Source organism: Agelaius phoeniceus, chromosome 5 (assembly GCF_051311805.1).
Source record: "Agelaius phoeniceus isolate bAgePho1 chromosome 5, bAgePho1.hap1, whole genome shotgun sequence".
NCBI classification, from domain to species: Eukaryota; Metazoa; Chordata; class Aves; order Passeriformes; family Icteridae; genus Agelaius; species Agelaius phoeniceus.
Genome location: NC_135269.1, coordinates 23,348,333 through 23,362,935, shown reverse-complemented (window position 1 = coordinate 23,362,935; position 14,603 = coordinate 23,348,333). Strand labels below are relative to the sequence as shown.

General features: G+C 45.9%; 1 protein-coding gene across 2 annotated transcripts in view; it reads left to right on the top strand.

Moving 5' to 3' along the window:
- The first annotated feature begins 168 nt into the window (after window positions 1-168).
- TMEM184B (transmembrane protein 184B) overlaps window positions 169-14,603 on the top strand; it is a 30,279-nt gene continuing 15,844 nt past the window's right edge. The window contains exons 1-2 of one of the 2 annotated variants that reach the window (XM_054632245.2): window positions 169-352; window positions 12,702-12,962. In XM_054632245.2, the coding sequence (XP_054488220.1) occupies window positions 12,762-12,962 (201 nt within the window). In that variant the 5' untranslated portion in view covers window positions 169-352; window positions 12,702-12,761. Of the gene's footprint in view, window positions 353-3,683; window positions 3,702-12,701; window positions 12,963-14,603 lie in introns of those variants that run through there. The other variant, XM_054632239.2, reaches the window with a different exon arrangement.

The following is a 14,603-nucleotide window of genomic DNA, read 5'->3' as shown; positions in this document are numbered from 1 at the left end:
AGAGCCGCTGGACGGCCGGCCCGGCCGCCCGTGTGCCCGGCCCCGGGTCGCGCACGGCTCCGCCCGCCGCTGCGCAAAGCCGCCGCGTCACCCGCGCCCGGCGGCGCTGCCCCTTTAAGAGAGGAGCGGTGACGTCATCCTGTTTCCCCTCCTTCGCGGGCAGTGGGCGGTGCGCGCGGTGCCGTGCGCAGGCGCCGAGGGAGGGCCGGGCTGGGCCCGGCGTCGCCATGGGCTCCTGAGGCCTCCGCGCCCCCGCGCCGGTGCCGGCGCCGCCCGCGGGGCAGCGGGCAGGGCCCGACCCGACCCCTCCTCGCCCCACCGGGCTGGGCCGCGCCCGCCCGCCCGCTGCACGGTAAGACGTGGCGGGGGCGGCTGCGGGAGCGCGGGCGGCTGCGGGAGCGCGGGCCGGGCCGGGCCGGAGGGGCCGCGCTGGCGCGGGGGTGGCTCGTTGAGGCGCCCACGGACTCGCCTTGCGCCTCGCCTCGGCCCGGTGTGGTCGCTGTTCCCGCTCCCCCGCATTGCTCCTCCCGTTCCCCGGCGTAACCCGCGCTACTCCTCCCGTCCCCACTCAACCCTCCGCCCCTCCCACGGTGTGCGCCCCCTTCTCCTCAGGGCTGCCCCCGCCATTCCCCTCCGCGCACATTCCTCCCGCATGGCCTCCGTACCAGCGCACACACCGCCCACCCCCGCGTCTACCCGCAGCTCCCAGGGCAGCCCCCACCCCCGGGCAGCCCACCCCATTCCTTACTCTCCCTCCTTCCCCGCAACCTGTCCTTGCTGCAGCTGTTCCGCTCTCCCTGTGCACGCACACGCCCCAGCACAGCCCCCTCGTTCCCAGCGCTGTCACGCTCCTTGGTGCCCTTGGGTGGGTGTCACTGTCTGCACGGGTGTGTCTGTCCGGGGTGGGCTGTCAGCTCAGTAGGCTGTAGTAACATGGTGGGCACCAGGTTTGTGTTTGCTGGGTTTCCTTTGGTTCGCGCTGGATGGACTGACAGACGCCTCGTGCATGTGCTGGTGTGGTAGGTGTGTGAGGAGGCTGATACTGTGCCTGCATTCTCTTGCACTGTAGGTGAGTTGTGGTGGGTCTTGTTCGGATGCTCATGGTGACTCGAAATTGCTTTGTAAGGGCTAAAGTCAGCCTCGGCAGCTGCAGCTTGTAGTGGAAGGACGGCTTTGGAAGAACATGTGCGTGACTGAGTTCTGATGAATTGTGGAAAGGGACTAGAGTGATTTCAGGGACAGCTCTCTGAAAGCTGCCTGGAACACTCTGAAGCTGTCAAGAGTGGGTGGAGGAGGAGGAGTGGGAAATCTAGAGGAAATAGTGAAGACGGGTTCTGCTTACAGAAAGTTTGAAATTGTTCTTGACATGTAAGGAGCTTGAACAGGAGTAATTATTGAAGACATCAAGCAAGACAGGTTTCCCCAGAGAGAAGACTGTTTACCTCTGTTAAAGATAAAAATAGAAGACATTGATCAATAATAGAGCAAAGGCTAATAGGGTGAATAGAAATGGCTTTCCTATCCTGCAAAAAAAAAGAAAACAATCAATGAAAACGTAATAGAGCATACATTGCACTAACAAAGACTTGGCTTTTTTAATACAGCAGTTAACTGTGCCTTTGAACTTGTGTTGCTGGAAGTTACCCTTTGGTCTAAGAGCTTAGCAGCCTCCCTAAAAGGGAACACAGATTTCTCTAGAAATGTTCGTGTTATTCAGGTTTCTAATACTAAAGGTTTGTATTTGTGTGATACTGTTTGTCAAAAAAAATAAACTCTCATGCTTTTTAGGATGTTGGCTAAGTACTAAACAATAGAGGTTTTGGGAGAGCTTTTCTTATGGTGGAGGTATCCCAGAAAGGCCTACTTCAGGCTTTCTTTTCACCATTGTTCCCAAGAAAATTGGTTTCAAAGCTGCTCTGGTCCTTTAGGTTTTTAGGTCCTTAATACTGTCATTATTACAGTTGTGCTGTAAACCTTAGGTGGCATGGAAGCAGCAGGTGGGTGCCTCTTCATCTGGAGCAGGAATGATTTGGTCTTGCTGCAGAATGGCTGGGAAGCTTTACCAGTGAAGTCAGCGTTTCTGACCAGCTCAGTGGTGCGGGCAGGTGTTTTGCTTTGTGATTCACTCAGCTCTCTGCAGTCAGCTCAGAGTGCTGAACGGGTGGAGCAAGGGGATGAGCCAGCCACTCCCAGCCACTGGGCACCTTTTGGACTTCAGTTTGTCTGTCTCCTTAAGACATGTGGCAGTCCAAAGGGGAAGGTTCTTAGATAAACTGGTCAGAAAGTGAAGTTCAGTGTGACTAGCTGGTCTGGCAAAAGCATTCTGAGCTGTCTGGTCTCTAACCATTTGACAGAATCCAGCTAGAAATCTGCCTTGTTCTCTGTCAGTTTCTTTGCCTGTTAGCTGGTAGCAGGCTGGGAGGTGAGCTTTTGCAATTGGGGATTAGGATTCTTTTCTTCTCATGGATAAAAGAAGGGTGGGTGGGTTTTTTTCCTAGCACAAAATAGCTTTTAAAACACCTCCTTCCCCCTCAAAAAAGGTAGGCCCTTTTTCTACCCAGTTCTACTGCTGCACTAACTAAAGCATCTAATAATCATGTTTTGGTGTAAGATGACAACCTTTTAATTTCCACATGGGGAACTTATCCTTCATTCCTTCTCCCTTCCTGTTTTGGTTTCATTTTTGATTGGCTTATGTTTACATTGAGGGAGATAAGTTGTTACTGCTCCTTCTAGCAGAAGGAGAAGTAACAGAATGAACAGAAGTGCCTGTTTCATTTTCCAGCAGCTCTAAGGGTATCTTTGAGCTCTTGCAGGAATGTCTGGTGGAAGCAGTGAATTCCTCAGGAGATATTTGTTGTTTGGTCCTAGCTGCTTCAAGAGCCCAGTGTTGTATTGAATGAAGGTTGAAGTAAAACACGAAGTTTCACATCAGACTTGCTGATTCTGAAGTGCCATTGCTATGACTCGTTTTCTCAGTGTTTCCAGCCTAAAACTGAGGAAACCAAGGAAAGCAGCAGTGAATGTACAGGTTGATCTGTCTACAATATGAAGAGGACAGCACAGCCTCAGAGAGAAATTGCATTTAGCCTTTGTACAGTCAAGTTTTCTAGTACATGCCTGCTGCTGGCTGCCCGTGTAACAAAGCAGCTGGGTGTTATTGAGCGGCCCTGGCTGGGGGCAGAAGCTCTTCTCTGCTTTAGAGTTTGTGATTGATTGTGCTTGTCAAGGTCCTGGAAATTTGAGGTGCTGTAGAGAATAGCACTGGGTTGGAGTTTTGTGTGCTGGCTTGCCTAGCTGTTTGCTTGGAGCACTGTGTCTGTTGTGTGCTGTTCTCGCTTCTTCCCAGACTCACTGGGGTTTGCTTTCTTGTGGTGGAAAAGTGGTTTCCTGTCAAGACATCACACCCTGCCAGCGTGCTTAGGACTCTGAAAGCAGTTTGACACTGTGATAAGATGGATTGAAACACTTAGCTAAAACAACTGTAAAATATTACAGTGCTTGAACTGAAAACACCCTTATAGTAAGGGATTTGGGGTATTTTTTTTTCTGGGGTTTGGTGGTTTTTTTCTGTGCATGGACAACTTTTTTTTTTTTTTTTTCCCTGCATGGACTACTTTTGGGGGAGAGCAACTGGACTTGTTTTCAGAGCATCAATTCCCCAGGAAAGTTTTGGAAGTGAAATTCTGCCAGATAAAGCTGTGAGTTGCAACCACCCTCCAGGAGTCTCACCTCAGAATCTCTCTTCTAAGAAGAGGCAGGGGCTGGAGTACTTGCTCATAGCTGGGTTCTCTTTAAAAATCAGGTCAACCTCCATGGGGTTTTTGTTTCTGATGGTGTAAGTAACATGTCTGGGAAGGCAACAAAGCAAGCTGTGTCCAGGGAACATACAGTGTATAGGCAAGCTGCTCAGGAACTGTGCTGTATCTGGTTTTGACCAGGTCTTTATAGCCCCTGAGGGGAATAATTCACAGGAACCTGAAAAGGGAAATAATTGACATTCTACCTGCAGTATTAACCCATACACTACCTGGATATTTGTCTCCCCACCCTCAAGTCTGTCTCTGTATTGAAAGGATGGGAATGTTGCTATTAGTATCTTACAGTCACAGTGCCTGGGAGTCTGCTGATACTGAAAGGATCAGCTATTTGAGGATGTTGTGTAATGAAGAGTGACCAAGAGCATAGAGAGTTGGTGTCATGGCCTCACATTTTTTGTGTCTAGCCCCAAAGCGTCCATCTCTGCCTGGGTATTTTGTACATGTGGCCCCCGAACAACTTGCTAGTAAAAAAAAATCCCTCTGATTCAGCAAAGAAAATGACTGCAACATGTTACACAGTGCAGCAGTAAGGCTTCAAGAAGGAGATGAGATGAAATAATACCTTAAAAGCTGACCTTGCGGACCCAGTGTTCCCTCCTCAGGCTGCAGAACATGACATGGATGCTGTTGGAGGCTGCTGAGCTGATTGCTTGGGAGCCTGCAGCTGCCTGGTTGTCTCCAACACAGATACAGCCTCAGCAGCAGTAATGTACCTGTGTCTCTGTCCAGGTTACTTGAAATGAACAAGTGGACAAGTCAGTCACTTCAAGAGGCAGGTTAGAAGTGAGTGAATTTCTCTTCCTGGCTCACGATATCTTGTCTCTTCCTTGCTCTTTTTGCTATGAAAAAATGGTTAGTGGTGGGTGAAGCTATTTGCAGCTATTTGTCCTGTCAGCTGGGAGTGACTTCTCTCCTCCAAACTCTTCTGACTTACAGACTTCATTTCCCCCTTCCCAATGACTTTGTGATGGCACTGCTTTTACAGGAGTCTGAAGCCAAAAGTCATTCATACAAATTCCCTTTCAAGTAACTTCATGCAACTACATAATTTAATGTCAGAGCGTCTGGAAACATTGAGTTGAAGCTTTGTCCTTTTTTTAAGCATGCACCCTCTCAGGTTGATGCTTGGCATGATTTTTTTCTCTGTAGAGAAGATGCATTGCTGCTGATGGCTTTTGGTATAAAGAGACTCCCATGAGTCCAGGAATACAAAGGTCCTAATTCAGCTTTCAGAACTTTGCCTCTGTAGTATTTTTATTAACAAAATGGCTTTATAGTGAGTGTGGCCTTGTGTGCTTTGTTAAGAATCACTGATTTTACTCCTGCAGCGTTCATCTCTGCTACATGTCTGCACCAGAGAATGATTGCTGGGGAAGTCAGATGTGCCATTGCCCTCATATGCACCACCGCACAGTTGCCTAGACCTCTGATAAGATGTTTGGGTTCTTTCAGCTCATTTACTTGCTAAATTGAAGTGTGGATCTGATCTGATAGATTCTATATGTCATCTTCTGGATGGAGAAGTATACTCTAATGTATTAGAAAAACTTCCTTTGTGTGTGACTGCCACAAGTTCAATACTTTTCCAGGCTGCTGTAGCGTTTCAGTTCTGGTTCTTCTTAAAAGAACCATATATCCTGTGGTAATTTTAAAACTGTTGTCTACCCTGTCTTGGCACTCAGAGGTGGGAAACAATGAATGCAAGTGTTGGTGGAATAAGTTCTGATTTTACTTTGTTCTTGAGAGTTTGGAAAATGAAATGCAAACATCCTCTGTCATGTGGGACACAATTGTTTACAACACATCCTTTTTTCTTCTTGCCTCTTGCCCCTCTGCCAGTTGCAGAATATCTTCACACTCTTTCTGTGTTTCTCCCCTGGGAGCAGAGGGCTTGCCTGGTTTGTGTGGAGTTGGGCTGAGTATGGGAAAGGGATGCAGTGCATGGCCCAAGTGTATTTGATCCTGTTCTCAAAGCAGAAAAGGTTGGGGAACATCCCTTCTCCTCCTCTCCCTCCCCCTTTCTCTCTTTTTCCTGTCTCCTTCCAAAAAAGGGACTAGATGTTATTGACCTATCACAATGTGGGTCAGTCCACAAAAAAAAAAAAAATAGGAGGAGGAGGATGGGGGGAGGAGGGCTGTGCAAATACAGTGAGACAACAGAAATTAATAGAGCAGAAAAAAACTCTGGAAAGAAGAGTGCATGGCTCAGGGTAAAAGGGTTTTGTTGTTGATTGTGAGGTTTTTAATGGGCGCATGGGGAGGGGAAGCTTCTCTTAGGATGACTATAGGCTAGCAAAATGGGTGGGGGCTGTGTGAGCTGCATGTGCAGAAGATTTTTGTGGTATTCTCAGATTTTAGTTTCCCTAAAATGAGAAACACAGGAATGTGACCTTGTTGAAGGTTAAATTGTTTGTGTGTACAGTGCAGTCTTATGTGTATGTAGGCATGGGATCATCTCTTGAGTATGGCTTAGTGGGTGTGTACCTTGCCATGTGGTTTGGTCTGCCTTAGGTGCCTGACTCCTCTACCTTCTGCTTCTGAGCTGATGGCTCCCTGCTCCACTCTTGCTGACCCTACTGGTCCTCTGTCCCAGTGACACTTTCCCTTGTTTCCCTGACTGTACCAACAGCTGTGAAATTGTGACTGGGGCATCTCTTCAGACTGCTCACTCCTCTGAAGAAATAACACTGAGGAGAACTGCATTTGGATCTGCACTTGTTGTGCAGACAGGCCTTGTTGTGCAGACAGGCAAGCACGTTAAGCTGCCATGGGGTGCAGCAGCTGCAGATGCAAGCAGTGTGTGTGTTTGTGAGCCTGGTGAGTGCCTGTCTTGTGACTGAGCACAGCATTGCTCGTGTGTGTTCAGTTACCCATGTGTGCCTGTGTGTCAGGTGTGCATTGTGGGCTGACTTGGACCGACTTGAAGCTAAGAAAGCTTTGCCCAGCATGAGCAGTAAAATGTAGATGAGTTGTACTAGTTAAAATTGCATGCCAGGTCACATTCTTAACTCTGATTGTTTTGGAAGTGCTACTGGAGAGCTTAAAAATGCTCTGTTGGGACCTTTTCATGTCTCATAGCTAAGTAAACTAGATGCTACCCCAGAGAGCAAAAGCAATTTAAGAAGTAATAAATGTGAAAGCATTTGATTTTTCTTGGATTGCTATCACTGATTTCAGCTGTGCCAATGACTCTCTTACTGTGTAGTGTAGTGCTATTTTGTCCTATCTACCTGCTCCTTTTCCTCTCTTTTGCCATTTCAGCTGGTGATGCCATCCCTTTGGGTGTTGAAAACACCTTGGATTAATTATTTATCATATATATCTAGCACAATAGAAAGAGGTGGTCCCAGTTGGCAATTCTAGGCATTGTTATAATTAAAATGATCTAAAATAAACATTGAACCATTTTGTCCTGTGTTTTTGTATTCCTTGTAAGTCTAGGACACATTGTCAAAAACATTAAGCTACTGCTTTCACTAATATAGAGCTCTTGTTTGTGTCCTAATAAATGCAGAAAGTTCAGGCTCTGATTTATCTACTGCATGGCACTTCTGTATTGGCCTTTTTGGATCCAGAATAAAGATAATTTAATGGAGAAACTCTTGAAAAATAAGAATTTGAAGGGAATGGGAAATGTTTTTGTGGTATTTTAACCAAGTTCAGTATGGTGGATATTTAAATCAACATGACTGTGGAGTAGGTTTTAAGGAAGAACATTGTCTTGTCCTGTAGCTCTGCAGGAGAACCTTGAAGCCAGGTTGTGTGTGTGTTTTTTGTTTCGTGTCTTGTACAGCAGAAGGAGGCTTAGCTGTTAAGACTCTTTCATGGGATAGCTTTGTGTATCATTCTTTGCTCACTCAGCAGTTTAGAAATTAAATACTTTCAGCCTCGGATGAGATGATCTATTTTAAAACCACAGATTGTTTTTGCAGATGGGAGAGAACAGCTTCCGAGTCCTGCTGTTTGGGGTTCTTTTCCTTTTGGCACTGGGGTAGGTCTTGATCAGAGCAGGCAAACACTTCCTCCTTTACTAGATTGTGTTGGAATATTCAGATGTACCCCATGGAACTAAAGGACCATGCCTGAACCTTTCTTCCCTCCTCTTACACCACTTTTGTTGCATCAGAAGTGAGGTTTTCTTATTTATGTTTGTTTATGTAGAAATAGCTCCTCCTCAGTGGTAACATTTTCCATGCCTTTATGCAAGCCAAAAATGAAGTTTTTTGTTTTCACTTTTGCCACATCCTGTCTGTTTTCTGTTTTGAGTTTATTTTCAGCAGAAGAAGCTGCCATGTTAATGTTGGAGACAGGAGGTCTCTGTTTCCAAAAGATGCAGGACTGGCAATGTGCTCCTGATGGAGAATTAGTGTGCTGTTTTTTCTGTGGATGAAGGCCACGTGGACACATCCCTGCTACTTTACATCTGTGTAGTGTCATTAAGAGAACTGCTCCCCATGCCATTTGGAGCTTCTTTTCTATCAAGGATCTTTGTAACAGTGTTCTGCATCTCTGGGTTTTTATCAGGATAGTTATCTTGATAGAAATAGCACAGGCTTTGTTTTGTTTTCTTTTCCCTTCCTTGCATTGAGAGTCTCCCCGATACTCCTAAAGTGTTTTCAGAAGATGCGTTAGATAAGTGTAAGAGGTACTAGTGTGATGTTTAGGCTAATGCCCTGGCAGCACAAGGCCTTGTCTTGCTCTAACATACATAACTTGTGATGACATCTGGGCAGGAGCAGGTGACAGCTTGTAGGGAATGGGAGTGTGATCCCTGCCTTCCATGTTGGGAGGTGGTTGTGTATAGACCTCAGCACTGCCAGAAACTCCTGTAACCCATGTAGAAGAATCATACTAGCTCTGATCCAAGTTTCTTGTGGCCATCCTGGAATACACCTAACCTGTGTCCAAAAGTCCGTGTGTTTATGTAGATGTACTTTTATGTGTGCTTGTTTCCAGTTTCCAAAGTTTGGTGCTTTTCAGGTGTCTGTTGTGGTCCTGTTATGTTGCAGGTTACCTCCACGGGGAACAAGGTAGTCACTTGGAGATGGGGAAAGCTCCAAGAGTGAAATCTAGAAGTGTTGAAATATTTTCCTTTGATATGTTAGGAGAGCTCTCCAGAGAGGGAGAATAAGTGTGCAAGGAACTTTACTCTTCCTTGAACTGAAAGCAATGATGAAACAGGTGGGAAGAGAAAACAGGATATGGCAGAAGAGTAAGAAATGCTTCAAAATTTATTTTGCATTAGATTGGTTTGTATTGCATTGGTAATTTGGGTTTCCAAATGCCCCTAATTTGACATATGGTAATGTCAAGCACTTTCCTCGTGATTTGGTACCTTGCAGTGCTGGGAACTGTCTGGACAGAGAACAAAAAGATGGTTGTGCCAGGGAGCTTAAAATGCACAAGAAACAACAGAGAAATACAGCCAGCTGGGAGAAGCACCAGGAAAGAGATCACAGCCAGGAGGTGATGGAGGTGAATAGGGAATAGCTTTATGGCGTTTGGAAAGTACCTTTTTACCCAGGCATGAGAATAAGCAGGAAAGTGTTTGGGGTGCTGGCTTGGGCTGTGATGGAGGTAGGTGTCTAAGAAATAAATGTCAAAACACATTCACAGTGTAAGAGGGAAGCTGCTGATACCAAGGTACTGGATCTGTACATTATCAAGGCAGTATTTTTGTTGTGACGTGTTCCCAGGTAGTACCTTTTCTGGGCTTTTGTGGGCTTGTGTCCTGTTGCACAGTGGGAAGAGACATCTCAGAAGCAAGGCCTGAAGAGACGAGTTGCCACAGCCCACCCTCACAATGCTCTTTTTAAAAAGGCAGAAGAGGAGCTAGCAGACTGAGCTGGTGGCAGTGAATGAGCTGAAATCCACTTTCCTGATTAAAGCTCCAGTCATCTGTGCTATTACCTGTTTCTTAAGTATAGACTGGAATTGCTCTTACAGCTTCAGCTTCTTGCATACAGTAGAATTTCATAACAACAGCTTTGTGCACTACTTATACCTGCCACTGTAGCTGTGGTGTGTGGGACTTGAGGAGATTAGAAGGGATAATTTGGAAGGCTTATGTTAATTTTGTGGATTTTGGAGTACAGCGTTCCTTCATGTTTCACTAGCAAGGAGAATGAGCTGCAAACTGATGCATAGAACCAATAAAAGGTGTCAAGGAAATAAAATGCTGTCCTCAGGGGCAGCCCTGAGTGCTCATGGGTGAGGTGATTTGGGTAGGAGATGTAAGCCCTGTTTGTAAGAGAGTTTGTATATTTTCTTTCAGAACACAGTGGTGGAAAAAGTTATTAATTTCAATGACTGTGTGAATTGAAGGAGATTAGGTGAAGAATGATGCACAGTCCTGTAATTAATGGCTGTTGATGTATAATCACAAGGGGGCAGTGTTAAGATTACATACACAACTTCAATTTATGACTGACCTTGCTTATGAATACATAACCCTTGTCATGACAAAATGCTTGTTGATTACCTTTTGCTGTTTTTACTTATTTTTAAATGAGTGCAGAGACACAGAAGAATTCCCTTTCAGATCCTCAGTTCTCTTGATGTTACTGCTGCTGCATTTGGGTCTCTGCTGCTGATGTGGTTTGATTAGCTGGAGTGTGGAGGTCCAGGCCCTGTTTCTCCTGGCACCTGTGGTCTACTGTACAGATCCTCTCCCCCATGAACTTTTGGAAGGGCTTAGCAGCTTCCTGTCTTTCATAGCTCCCAAAGTGCACTGGGATGTGCAGGACTGCAGCTGGCTGGACTTTATTTAGCGTTGCGTTAACCACAGGTGCATCTGCTCTGATTTCATTTTAGATGTGCCCTTCTTGAGCTTTGTGGAAGCACTCTCAGCACTGTGCATATTCAGTTGCTTCAGAAGTTACTTGGGTAGAAATTCCTTTCTTTTAAAAGCAATAAAAGCCTTGCTAACTTGTGACATCTCCACCCTCCAGCCTCCATCTCTCCAAATATTTAGATATAGTACAGATGATGAAATGTGTGTGTTTGTATGCTTAGAAAACTCAAAACTTAAGTTACATTTTCTGTACTGATCAGGACTGGAGAGGAGTTATCCTACTCTAAGTGCAGTTATGGAAAGCTGTAACTTGGAGCAGGGATCTATTAGAAAGAACAAAGAAAAGCCAGGTTTGACAATTATTTTGTAAATTAAAGCACAGCACTTGTGCAGCTCCACCTATAGTAAGACACTGGTGATACGAGTGTGTGTTTTGGAAAAGCCTGTGCTAAAGGGGCCGTTTTTGTGCTGTAGTGTGCATGTGGAAAGGACTTGCTACTGGCACTCTGCTTTTAGTGGGTACCTGTTCCCTAGTTTGTGCTGTGGCTTCAGGTGGAGCAGGGCTGGGGCAGTTCCTCTGTGAACATATATTCTCTTTTGTGTTCTGTAACAACCTGTCAGTAGATGACAGATGTGTCCTTCCCTGGTGCAGCTGTAAACTCTGGCAATGGATCATTGGCCTTTCCAAAGCCCTTTCCATTCACTGATCATAAAGGCCTGTGTAGGAGCAATGACTTGAGCTTTTATAGAAGTGCTCTTCTGAAAAATATTAGGAGGTTATCAGAAGGAGGCAATATTATGCTGTTCCCTTTGATAGGGAGATCAGAAGCAGCTCTTCTAATGGATAGAACCAATGGCTGCCTGCTTGTGATCTTGGTTTAAGTGGATTATCTTCCTACAATCCAGAGGTCACACTAGAGCCTGCTTATGACCAAATTGAAAATAATAGCTATTTTAGATCTTAGGCCTTCAAGAATTTGTTCCATTGAAAGAAGATGGCTTTTTAGCCAGGAAATGGCCAAGGGTCATGCTGTTTTGAAATCTTGCATATTCTTGTGTTCTGTATGTGTTTTTATGTGTCAGCTGGCTTTTAAAAGCCAATCAGGTTAAATTCACATCACGTAGAAAACAATGCAAAGTTAGTAACATTAATAACAGGCTGGCTAAATGTACTATGCCATACAAATCTTGGTAAAAGCATGACTTTCATGCTGTTCACACTGTCAAAATGAGAAGAGCTTTCAGTTCATATCCTTCAATGAGAGTGCTTTGGGCTGAGTGTGGTTTTCAGCATGGCTGTAGGAGAGGTGGGTATTGCTTGCTGGAGGAATTAGGATATTCTTTCCTCTGCCCCCTTGCTGCACAGGGACACTGTGGCATGTGTTCTTGTTGCTGCTTGGCAGGCTAACCATGACAGTAGGACACAGCAGAATAACCTGTACTCTTATGGAAAATAGAGATGTTAACTTAAGTGTGCCTGTCATCTTCCAGTAGGGATGGTTTAGATACTTCCTTCTGATCTTTTTACAAGGGTGTGTAGTGATAGGACTAAGGGAAATGGCTTTAAACTGTGAGTAGGTTAAATTAGATGTTAGGAAGAAATTCTTTGCTGTGAGAGAGGTGAGACAGTGGCACAGGTTCCCCAGAGGACTTAGGGATGCTCCATCCTTTGAAGTGTTCAGGGACAGGTTTGTTGGAGCTCTGAGCAACCTGGTCTAGTGGAAGGAGTCCCTGGCCCGTAGCACAGGGCTTGGAACTAGATGGTCTTAAAGGTCTTTTCCAACCAAAACCATTCCATGATTCTGTGATCTCTAGTGAATGCTGTATTCATCTTATATATTTTTATTGCAGAATGGGGGTGATGAGGGCAGTGGCCAGATTTCATGATCTCTGGGGGGCTGTCAGAGGTTTCTGAGTACCCCATGATCTGTTATATCACAAGGAGTGGCTGTGGCAGACACACCCAGGTCCTGTTCACAAAGCATGTGAGCAGCCTGGTGGAAGGCATGTGAGAGGTGCAAAGTTCTGTTACATTCCTGACTCCTTTCAGCTGAGCTCAATTGCTTTGTGGTTCTCTTCCCTGACAGGTCTTGGCCCGTGGGCAGCTCTTTAGCAATCCCAACTGGAACCTCACACCAAAAGGCGCCATGATTATGATGACTGATGTCACTGCAGCCCCCAGACTGGGGTCAACTGCCACCACTCCAGCTGTGGCTCCTAACTTCTCCTGGATGCCAGAGGATGGCAGCCCCACAGCTGTGGAGCAGCCAATATTCCTCATGACCACTGCTGCTCAGGCTATCTCAGGTTTCTTTGTATGGACAGCTTTGCTCATCACCTGCCATCAGGTAAAACCCTGTCACTTGTACTTCTCATCCTTTCCTTTTCCCCACATGAAGAACAGACCATTTCCATAGTGTGAATGGAGAGGAAGCACACTCTTTAAAGCTAGCAGGTGTAAAACATTTGACCATCTCTTGAAGGTTTGTAGAACGGTGTGTTATCTTAGGTCATCCTTTCACAGGTCTTTAGCTGAATATTGCCATTTTTTATTGTGTCAGCTGTTAGCTAAAAGATCCTAGTCACCTGTTGTTTGACATTCCTCCTTTGATCTCCTGTGCCAGTGGATTCCACAGGCTGAACTCTGCTGCGGAAAGGAGTAGCAGGAAATGTTTCATTTTAATTTTTTCCTCCTCCCCTCTCTCTGGGGCAGGTGTCCTGGGAGCCTGAGTAAGTCAAACCCTGCATCCTGTTCTCTGCCTCTCTTTCATGCAGTTGTCATGTGAACTGAAAAATACAGTGGGGAAACACAAGCCCTGTTATTTATCAACCCATGTTTTGTACCTGTTGGATTGTAGATTCCAGAGTGATGACTAGAATGTAGAAAAGTACAGCCTATTGATGGAGTACAGGGGCTAGTGAAGGTAAAAAATGAATTAGTCACAGATGAATAAGAGTAACACCTGCAGTTCCATCAGCTTGGGTAACAATTACAAGTGCCGTGGATCCTCCTGTCAAATTGATCACCTGCTGAGGGTAGGAAGAAGTTTTCCTGTGCAGTATAGCATTGCACAGTTAGGCATTAATGGCCTTCTCTGAAGAAACCCATGGAGGTCAGTGCCAGAGAGACACTGCTGATTGAAACACGCTGTTGTCCTCTTACACGGCAGCAGTTCCTGTGCTCTCCCAGGCACACGGATCACTGGGCTCTTCTGACATCCCAAGGGCAAAGCTTGGAGTCATCTGAACTCTGGTGTCAGCTGTCTCTGTGCTGGATGAGATGTGTCACTGGGATTGTCGCAAGGCAAAAATATCTCTAAGGTTTGTTAGCTTACTTTCAACCTGTTCTCCTCAGGAAATGAGCTTTTTGTGAGCTCCTCATGGGTCAAGAAGAGGAATCGGAAGTATTTTTGAGCATTTCATAGGGAAAGGAAACAGAAGTATTTTTGAGCCCTTCAGTTTTGACCAGGGAGGAACAAGCAACAGACAGCTGGGGAGGCACAAGCCCCTCTCCCTTACAGTGGAAAGATGAGAGTGTATGTTTTTTTAGTCTCTGGAGAATCCTCATAGCACCCCAAAATGCAGGGTGAAGCTTCAAACAAATGCTTGTACCTCTTCTGGCAGCAGAATCAGTCAGTGGTGAGGCACATATGTAGTCAGCTGGCTGTTACTAATTCCAGCAGGTGGGACAGCAGCGTAGTGAGAATTGCTGTACAGAGGCCTTGCCTCTCCTGACTCTGTGGGCAAGAGAGTGTACCCACAAATCGTGCTGAAGCTCTGCCTGTGTTATTAGGGCATTGCAGGGGTTGTGCTCATCTTCAGGGTGTGCTTGTGCTCAGTACCTTTTCGGGGAGGTGGGTATTCTGTAAAAAAGCATCTTCGGTGTGGGATTTAATGATGTCTAAGGAACTGTGAGTGGTGGGAGCGGGAAGGGTGGGGATGCTGTGCTCCCCCCAGCCAGTGACTTAGAGGGATTGGCATGTGTGCAG